This window comes from Podarcis melisellensis (assembly GCF_964234715.1).
Source record: "Podarcis melisellensis genome assembly, chromosome: 8".
In the NCBI taxonomy this organism is placed as follows: Eukaryota; Metazoa; Chordata; class Lepidosauria; order Squamata; family Lacertidae; genus Podarcis; species Podarcis melisellensis.
The window spans coordinates 45,424,073-45,434,594 of NC_138540.1; the positions used below are offsets into that span (position 1 = coordinate 45,424,073).

The 10,522-nt window shown below is 45.2% G+C and overlaps 1 protein-coding gene across 1 annotated transcript; it reads left to right on the forward strand.

The window, feature by feature from the left end:
- The first annotated feature begins 537 nt into the window (after window positions 1-537).
- On the forward strand, window positions 538-8,250 carry RRAD (RRAD, Ras related glycolysis inhibitor and calcium channel regulator). The gene is made up of 5 exons (XM_081920420.1): window positions 538-667; window positions 1,551-1,946; window positions 4,674-4,747; window positions 6,069-6,273; window positions 7,332-8,250. The coding sequence occupies exons 2-5, from the start codon at window positions 1,559-1,561 to the stop codon at window positions 7,607-7,609; spliced, it is 945 nt and encodes a 314-aa protein (XP_081776546.1). The 5' UTR covers window positions 538-667; window positions 1,551-1,558; the 3' UTR covers window positions 7,610-8,250.
- The last annotated feature ends 2,272 nt before the right edge of the window (window positions 8,251-10,522 follow it).

A 10,522-nucleotide genomic window follows, 5' to 3' on the forward strand; every position in this document is an offset into this window, starting at 1 on the left:
ATTCCTAACATGTTATTTAGAAGTTGTTTGTCATGGAATTCGACACACTTTGTTGCATTCCTTGTCATTTATATCTGCTTGCCAATGGGCTCTGTGCAGTTAAACATAGCAACAAAAGAATTACAGAGTTGCAAGGGACCTCGTAGGTACCTTCTCTGTCTGCCAAACAACCTCTGTCACTCAGAAAGCTTGTATATTCAATAATAATAATAATAATAATAATAATAATAATAATAATAATAATAATAGTTCGTTGTTGCTTGCTGCCGGCTTATGGTTGGGCATATGCTTCTTTCCATCCATTTTTTTAAAATAGCAGGGACGATCCCCAATTCCGCTGGGGGTAAAAACGGCGGTGACTCACCCAGCTCCCGTCTGGCACCTCTGCGCGCCCCCTCCGGGCCGAGGGGGGCGGGGAGGAGACGCCCCGCTGGAATTCTAATTCAGAACCTGGTTGGGTTCTAGCTCGTGGCGACGTCACCAGCGGGGCGGGGCTGAGCTCTCGGGAGCTGCATAAATGGGCGCCAAGAAGCCCCGAAAGGGAACAGAAGCGGAGCATCGCTCAGTGCTGGGAAGGACTGAGGGGACGCAGCAGCAAGTGGGGACAGGGAGCACGAGAGAAAGGCGCTTTTCCGGACCCAGTTCCCTTAGCTACATCACTTCCAAGGTAAGTCGACTGCCTTTGATGCGTGGCTGTTAAGGCGGGGTAGCTTTGGGCGTTGGGGGGGGGTCGGGGGCGGTTGTTCGACGGCAGAGTCCCGCTGCAGGTGGGGGGGGGGCATCCCGCGATCAGGCTCGCCAGGATCTTTCGGAAGGGGTCGAGCGAGGACTTGGTGGGGGCGGAATCCGCTTTGCTGCTTCTGTCCCGGGCCGGACATGGCAGAGACACCCACCCAGTTGTGCGTTCGATGGTCGAGCACACCAGGCAGTGGCGAGAGTCGTGGAAGAACTTATTTCTCCTCGTGTCTTTGCTCTGCGTCTCTGTCATGCATGGATCCGTAACTCTGCTCCGGATTAGGGATGGAACCCCGCGAGGAACTGCTTGATCAGGAGCAGGAAGGGGCGTTCATTCCCTGTGGACAAGGAGCGCTTGCTGGATCAGGATAACATGGTCCTGATCTCAAAGTGGGCAGCCAGACACCTCTGAGAAGCCCGCAAGGAGAGCAGGAGCGCAGCCCTTCCCTCGCCCCCTTCCAGCATTCAGAGGCATCGCCTCGGGCCACCGACGGCGAGGCGGAACATAGCCGTCGTGACTAGTAGCCCTTGATATCCTTTGGGGGAGAGCGAGAAGTCGCTTCTTTCACTCTCTCTCAACGCACTGTTAGCGACTGTGAGTGTGTGGATTTGGAGCGTCTCGCTTACTCCGGATTGAGTTCGGAGCTAGAGAGAGTGTTGCTGTGATGTCCGCCCCTGCCTCTTTCCTGTTAAAAGCGTGCCTCTCGCCCAGTGTGGAAGGGAGGCGCACCATAGCCAAGAAGGGGTGCGGGCGCGCGCTTACTCCGGATTAGTGAAAGTGCCGTGTAAACGTCCTGAAACGTCTTTCTCCCCAGGCGCCCCCATGACCCTGAACCGCGGCGACAAGCTGAGGTACCTGGACAAGCGGCGGGGCAGCACGCCCTTCGCGGCGCACCACCTGCAGCAGCAGCAGCACCTGCACCGGCGCAGCATGCCCGTGGACGAGCGCGAGCTGCAGGCGTCGCTGCCGCCGTCCCCTCGAGGCGAGCTCTCGCAGCTGATGCGCTGCACCTCCTACAGCCCCGCCGACGACGACGAGGCGCACCGCCAGGGCTGGGCGTCCGACTCGTCCGACTCCGTCATCTCCTCCGGCAGCGACTCGGACAGCAACCTCTACAAAGTCATCTTGCTGGGCGAGCACGGCGTGGGCAAGACCAGCCTGGCCAGGATCTTCGGAGGGGTGGAGGACTGCCCGGATGCCGAGGAGGCTGGTGAGTGCGGAGGAAAGGGGCAGACTCCGGGGGTGGGGCGCAGACGGGGGGGGGCAGCGTGGTGCAATGGCTGGACTAGGAGTCCTGGACTAGGACCCAAGAGAGCAGGGTTCAAATCCCCACTCAGCCATGGAGCTCCCCGGGTCACCTTGGGCAAGCCTCACCTACCTCACAGGGTTGTTGTGATGACAAAATCAAAAGTGAGTGGAGAATCCTGTGTGCCAGGTCCAGCTCGTCGGGGAAAGGCAGGATAGAAATGGATTAATAATAAATAAATTCAAAAGGTAGCAGGAGATCTGGAGATCTGCTGGGGAAATGGATCTGCAGAGGGCTGCCTGGCTGAGCAATGTATGGATCAGTCCACCACCACCTGTCCACGAATCAAGGAACACAGGAAGCTGCTTTATACTGAGCCTGACCATAGGTCCACCTACTGGCTTATTACTGTCCACACTGACTGACAGCAGCTCTCCAGGGTTTTCATGCAGGGAGTCTTCCCCAGCCCTCCCAGGAGATGCTGAGCATCAATGCTGGGATGGAACTTCCTCAAAGAATTAGGAGCATGGGGAATGGCAGCATACAGAATCATCAGAGCTATAGGTCCATTTAGCTCAGTATTGTCTGCACTGACTGGCAGTGCTTCCTGAGACTGAACCTGGGACCTTCTGCGTGCAGAGCCCTCCTGGATCAGCCCAATAGTCCACAGAGCTCAGCATCCTTTTCCCCACAGTGGCTAACCAGATTGTTCCTCTGGAGCTGATAGGCTTTCTTCATTCATCATGATTTTTTTACTGCCTCTCTTTAAAGCCATCTCTGCTGGTGGCCACTTCCCCTTTTGTAGTAGCAAATTCCCCATGGTAATACTGTACTATGTGTGGGGGTGGATTAAGATCTTTAGAGACCCAAAGCACTGCAAAGATTATGGTTCCCCCATATGTAATTCAGAAGAAAAAGAGTATTAAACTGTAAAATAAAAAAAAAAGTTTTTCAAAATGACACAAAGTTTACAAGTATGCTGAAATGTCCATACATGTGTGTCATGTGAAACACCTGATCTTATTCCCTTGCTTTATTCTGATATGCACCAGTGGGGTTTCTCCCTAGTTTAGCTGGGGAGAAGTAATAAAAAGAGAACAGAAAAATGGGGGAAGCATGTGTAGTGTAAAGAAGTCAAATGTCAAATTCCTGCCCCCATTCTCTTTGTGTGTAAAACAGAGTAGCGTTCAGGCCAACTCTGTTTCATTTGACAACACAGAACTCTAGCATTGACAAAATCAGACATCCGTACAATACTTGTGGGCTTCCCTAGCAATGGTGCTGAGGACACTGAAGGGGCACAGCTTCTAGGAAGCTTTGACCCCCCCTCTAAGATTTTCTGATATTTCAGTTCCCTTCAACCCTGACCATTGGCCATGCTGGCTGTGGCTGATGGCAATTGAAGGCCAGCAACTTTTGGAAGGTCACTGATCCCCCATGCCTGCTGTAGAATAAGTTAAAATGATTCTTTGGTGGGGAGGGGGAACTTGTTGGAGAATATTCAGGGGGTTGGATTAATGTATAATTACTTGGAAAGTAACTTGGAATTACTTAGAAAGTTTTGTATTAAAACTGTTGCCTTTTTGAAATTTATTTTGATTAGTTTTCAAATTATTATGGAACCACAGAGACAAGTAACCAACCAAACCAAACTACTGTATCCAACTAAAGACAAAACATACAAAACCTAAGCATGTTAACTAACAACACCCAGCCTAAAATAATGACTACCATATTTCTCTGAATGGCATGGGCAGAGATGCTTGTAAACCTGAAATTAAACTTTATGAAATAAAATCCCACTTTACTGAAGAGAAATGAGTGTTATTTTTGTTCTGCATTGACTAAATTCCAGAGGTTTTTTTTAAATTAACACCATAAGGATATAGTCAGATTAAAAAAAAAATCACACCTGTGGATATGGCAGATGTGTCTGTTGTTCGACTGAAAAAGTGGATTGAAGGAAGCTCAAATTCTGCCTGCTGCATTTTGTTATTTGAAAAATATGCCTTGTGTGGGTTTTATCTTCCATACTTTGGTTGTTGTTGCTTGAATAGTTGAATAGCCACCTCCACCACTTCTTCCCAATCAAACCTGAATAAAGCAAAATAAATGTTAAAGCATGGCTTACATTGCATTCATTCCATGTTCTTTTCCTACCAAGTGCTGTGCTGGAACTGTTTGTACAACAATAAATTTAGAAGGGATGATAATTGGAAGCAGTACAAGGATGGCAGAGGCTGCTTTGTTTATGCACCAGATAAGGAGTTGTATCACCATCTAGTTTGTTCAGGTGCTTAAGCTTAACTGCACAGTTAAGCTGCTGTTTTATATTTCAACTGATTTGGCACCTCAGCCTTAAAACACATCTGCTTTGACTAGAGTCCCAGGATTTTAAAATGGAGCTATATTCCCAAATCCTACCATCCTATGGCCACTTTCCTGGTAGTCTTTGCAGTAAACATGCGTAATGTTGTACTAAATGTAATATTAAGCATGTTTGCTGAAAAGCATGTTAAGAGTTACAGTCCCATGGAGTTGTCTTAACTGGATTTTGGATCTGACTCTCTGATGTTCTTAATGCAACAAACATCTTACAATAAACATTTTGTGGTCCCTTCCAACTCTACAATTCTATGAATCTTGAGGGGGGATTATGTTATCCTAATGTCTTTTTAATTTCCTTTATAGGAAACACATATGACAGATCTATCATAGTTGATGGTGAGGAAGCTTCTCTGGTGGTGTTCGACATTTGGGAGCAGGTAAGGCATTATTTACTTTAAATGTTACATAGATTCAGTGCTTTTTTCTGGGGGGATGCAGGGGGGGGATGCATACCCCTAAACATTTTGTGAATCTAAGTTTGGCCTCATTGAGGGGCAGTGTTTCAATATGAGTAGGAAAATGAGAGTACCCCTAAACATTTTTGAAGGAAAAAAGCACTGCATAGATTTGTATCCCATTTTGTAGCCAGAATTATTTTCATGTGTTCTAGTGCTTGCTTGCAACAAGTTAAGCAGCATTCTGTGTAAATTAGTAATATCTTTAAACAGATAACCAGTTCATAAAGCAGTAAAGCACAAAGATCTGGATGTCGCAAACTTAAGTCTGTGTGCACACATTCAAAACACACTTTCTCTCAACAAATCATGGGCACTGTAGTTTATCCCTCAGAGTTACAATTCCCAGCAACTCAAAGCAAACTAGAGCGTCCAGAATTATTTGGGGAGGGAATATGTTTTGAATGTACTTTAAAAGGACAGTGTGTACCCAGCCATACTACAGTACTATAAATGCTTGCATTGCTGTGCCTTCTTACCCCTTCTTGGTCTCTTCCATATCTTTCCTCCAGTGCAGGTCTGGGGAATTCTGAGCTGCTGCATATTGCTGAACTATAACACCATCACCATTGGCTATGCTTGCTGGGGCCGATGGGAGTTGTAGTTCAGCAACATATGGAGGGCCAAAAACTCTCCACCCATATTCTGCTGGCTTGTTCTTTAAATCCAAGTAACCATTCTTACTTAGAGCTTTAACAAGATAGCATATGCAGGGGTCAGCAACCTTTTTCAGCCGTGGGCTCGTCCACCGTCCCTCAGACCATGTGGTGGGCCGGACTATATTTTGAAAAAGAATATGAACAAATTCCTATGCCCCACAAATAACCCAGAGATGCATTTTAAATAAAAGCACACATTCTACTCATGTAAAAACACGCTGATTCCTGGATCGTCCACGGGCTGGATTGAGAAGGCAATTGGGCTGTATCCGGCCCGTGGGCCTTAGGTTGCCTACCCCTGGCATATAGCCACCTTGGTTTGGCCAAGGCTCATATATACCAGGCAGGTATAGGAGTGCCCTTTTGTGAGGATTTTCTGGAAGAAGTTTAATTTTTTTTAAGTGTTTTGATTGTACAATATTCATTTCCCCAGCCATGAGGTCTAGTGGCTTACTTTAAAAATTCGATCCACAGGGGATTCCTCCCCCAACTCAAGTTGCTAAAATAGTTACCAAGTAAAAAATGTCTAACCTAATGTTTACTTTGTTCAGTACAAACCTCTCTTTTTCTATTTTTAACTGTAGGATGATAGTCAATGGCTCCAGAACCACTGTATGAAAATGGGGGATGCTTACATTATCGTCTACTCAGTGACGGACAAAGTTAGCTTTGAGAAGGCCTCTGAGCTGAGAATTCAGCTACGAAGAGCAAGGCAGACGGAGGACATTCCGATAATTCTTGTAGGAAACAAAAGTGACCTGGTCCGATCACGAGAAGTTTCCGTAGATGGTTAGTTACCTTCTCCTAATATAAATCAAGTGTTGGGCACTTTGCTGTTGGGAGTTGGTGGGGTTGTAACAGTGATTCTTGGGAAGAGTTTCCTAAATCGCTGAGCTCACCAAGAATTCAACCTGCACTGCTGCAGGGAGGTGGGGCGGGGGGCAGAATGCAGGAGATGTGAAAGCCCCAACACTGCGTTTGTGGGGGCTGGTTTCACATATGCATGTTTACTGTTTGATTGCAAGATACAAATGATGACTTCCATGTGCCACTGGATCACTGTAGATCTAATCCCAAGCAGGATCCTTGAAAACATAGCAATATATCGCAAATATAGCAATATAGATATAGGAAATGGAGCCGGTTCACATACTCTGGAGCCAACCCAGTGTAAAGAAGTCAAATGATGCTTGTGTTTGTGTGTGAACCAGCCATTTGTCACTGAAGTAAGTTGTCTAAACCTAGGCACTGTAATCCTGGCAGCCTGACCCTATAGAGGTTGGCTACAAGTTTGAACATACTGACTCAGTCCATTGGTCCATCTATCTCAGTACAATCTACACTGAATGGCAGAGGCTCTCAATATTTCAGATGGGGGACATCCCCAGCCCTATATGGAGATGTCGGGGATTGAACCTGGGACCTTCTGCATGCAAAGCAAATGCTCTATCACTTAGCTACAGACCATACCCATGTATCTAACCAAGCAGATTCCTGAAACACTATAAGACATGCTTACCATGTCTTACCTAAATTGTCTGATTCAGTATAAGGCAGTTTCCTATGTATGTATGCGCCCACACTTGCACCAACATTTGACACTTGAGATAAGTGTTTCTAGTATCTTATTCCTGTGAGTGACTGAAATTTGTTTTAACTGTTTTTAATACTGAATTTTAATTTGCCATAACCTGCTGCTGGTGGGTAATAAATTGAATAATGATAATCTCCCACCCTATGATTTTCAACCCTTGTATAATCTCTTTCCACCAATATTTGGGAGGAGAGCATGTGCTTTGCTGGCACGTCAGTTTTAAATAATTCGGTGTCCTCCTTCTGCCCTCCAGAGGGACGTGCCTGCGCTGTTGTGTTTGACTGCAAATTCATCGAGACTTCAGCTGCTTTGCATCACAACGTCAAGGACCTGTTTGAGGGGATCATCCGGCAAATCCGGCTACGCAAAGACAGCAAAGAAGACAATGCCAGGCGTATGGCTAACACCAAAAGGCGGGAGAGCATCAGCAAGAAGGCCAAGCGATTCCTTGGGAGAATTGTAGCCAAGAATAACAAGAAGATGGCATTCAAGGCCAAATCCAAATCCTGCCACGACTTGTCAGTCCTTTAAAAAATGGCTTTCAGCAGGACCAGATGCTGTGTGTGTTTAGCGTGGGTTGTGAACATGCCTTTGACTGTTGAAAGTGTGTGTGGGGGAAAGGACTTTGAAAACACAAAGCTGCACAGTTGGGAGGAAAAATATGCTCCTTGATGCCTTACAGTACCGAAGCAAGACTTGGAAGTAAGAATACTGTGTCTTCATGGGTAAAACGGTTTATAAGCTTCAGTGTGTGCAAGCTACTGAACTAATTTTCATTCAGCGGCTTTGTATGCCTGCATTCTCACTGTGTATATTTGCCAGCTGTCCTGTGGACATCAGGGATGCAAAGATAAGAATGGACAATGGTACACACACACACACAAAATGCAAAATGTATCACCATCAACTTGTCTCCTTTGCAGAGCAAAACTTGAATACATGTACGCAGGCTCGTACACTCTTCTCTTTGGTAAATATATTAAAAAGCAATGATCTTTTAAAAACTAAATGTGGGCTGGTAAAAGGCCATTCAAAGCGCATTTGGATGAGTGAAAGGGAAAAAATGCAGAATAAATATAGTTTTTTGAAGTTTTAATTTGCACTTTCATTAACTGTTTAATTTGTTAAATTGTTTACATGCAGATTTTATAATAAAGTATTTCTGGTTATAATATGTTATCATGTTTCTTTTTTCTTATAGTAAAGGCATTGGGAGAGCTAGTGGTTTTTTAAAAGTGTCCAAAAAGCATACCATAGCATTCAAAGTTTGCAGATTTTTAATTTTAATTAATAACCAAACAGAAAATGGCAGACCAAGTCCAAATCTTTATGCAGTAGCTTGCCCCCTAAATTAGGGGAGCTCCAGCAGTTGTATGCAAATACATGTAAGCCTCAGAGGGATTATTGTTGATTTTAAATGAAGCACACCTTGATAAATTGCTATTTTGAACAGAGGATCTCTCTCTCTCTCTCTCTCTCTCTCTCTCTCTCTCTCTCTGTGTGTGTGTGTGTGTGTGTGTGTGTGTGTGTGTATGTGTGTGTATACATTGCACTATTTCCCTGCTGATTGCAAACAGGGGTGACTCCAAGTTTGAGTGGGCAGGCACCAGCACTGTAGTGGAACCTGATGTGGTGCTTGGGCCTCAGATGCTCCGTGGTGATGCTGGGCCTGATATTCAATACTCAAGCTTTGGAACTCTGAGGTAGCAAGGGAAGAGCCTGAAAATTAACAGCAAGTTGGCAAGGCATGGGTTGCACTCTCATTTCTCTCTCCCACTCTTCAGTTCAAAACTGCAGCTTCCTAAGGATGCTTTCCTCTTTAAACCAGGGCTGAGTAGAAACAGAGTAGTACTGGTTTTTCCCCACGTAGTTCACGAACAAACTAGATCTATTGCATATATATTTTTTGCCCATGGAAAGCGCATCTTGAGAAAGTAGTTTCATTCTGAAAATGAACACTCATTGCAGATTGAATCTGTGTTATCCTGCAATGTGTCCATTTGCAAGCAGACCTAAGTGATCCTGGTGATGTAGGAGGCATCCAAGATCACAACCGCCACTTCCTTCTTCATTCACCAGGGGCATGTACAGGGTGGGAGAAGCGTGGATTACATATGAACATAAGATCCTTCTGGATCAGACCAATGGCCCATCTAGTCCAGCATCCTGCCAACAGAGCCCAACCAGATGCCTGTAGGAAAGCTGTAACCCCAAGATCACTCTCTCCTCCTGTGGGTCCACCAAGTGGTATTCAGAAGACTGGAGGCATGGCACAGCCATTGTGGCCAGTAGCCAGTCGATAGCCCTCTCCTCCATGAATTTGTCTAATCTTCCAGTGGGAACGAGTTCCATATTTTCACTATTCGCTGCATGAAGAAGTCCTTTCTTTTCCCTGCCCTGAATCTTCCAACACTCGGCTTCAATGGGTGCCCATGAGCTCTAGCATTATGAGAGAAGGAGAAATGCTTTTCTCTATCATTTTCTCCATATCATGCAGAATTTATTTTTACTTGTCTTTTCTCTAACCTAACCTAACCTAGAAGTTTTCCAAGTAGCCACACCCACCCCTGCAGGCAACATGAACTAGAATCAATCTAGATTGAAAGCAGCATGTTGAGGGTGAACACAAATAATTCCAGGTGGAGAAAAACTACACTTTTGTTATCCAAACAGGTTAGTGTGTATGCAGCCTCCATTTACAATTCTAGTCCAGTTATGGGGCTTACGTCTGCCTTGGCATGTATAGAATGTCTCTGTAAAATACAGCAGTGGCAGAGAGGCCTTCTGAATTTTGCCCTACACAGGTAGCCTAATGGCCATTGTTGATGTTCAAATGAATTCAGGCGAAAGGAACAAGTTGGCCCGCCTCATCCACGTAGCAGAATCTCTCAATGGATTGTACAGAAATGATACTCCTGAAATTTTTTTTTTGGACATTCACTCTTATTTGTTACGCACAATTTCAACCTGTTCTTTCATTTCAGCTATTGGTAGGATTAGAAAATAAAGTTTCAGCTGCTATAACCCTCTCTCTTTACATTCCCGTTAAGCTTTTGGGAGCAAAATGGGGAGGCCATGATTATGTTCTTCTTGGAGATACAGCCATCTCCAGCTGCTCCCACCAGCTCCAAAGTGATAAGTTGAAAATGCTTTTTAAAAATAAGTATAAGGCAGCATATGCTGCAAAGCCACTATTTAAAGCTCAGCTGTTCTCATGGTGCAATATATTACAATGCGTCAGTTGCAATAACGCAGCAGAGAAAGTGTGACCGCAGGATCTCCTCAAGGACACAGTTAATGGTTGTGCTCATGAATACATCTCATTGTAAATCACACTCGGTTTTTATGGATAGGCCACTTGAAAAACTCTCTTGAGCTGAAAATATTTGTCATGAACAGAGGCTGTCATCAGCTAAATATTCCTATGGAAATCAAACAATACAA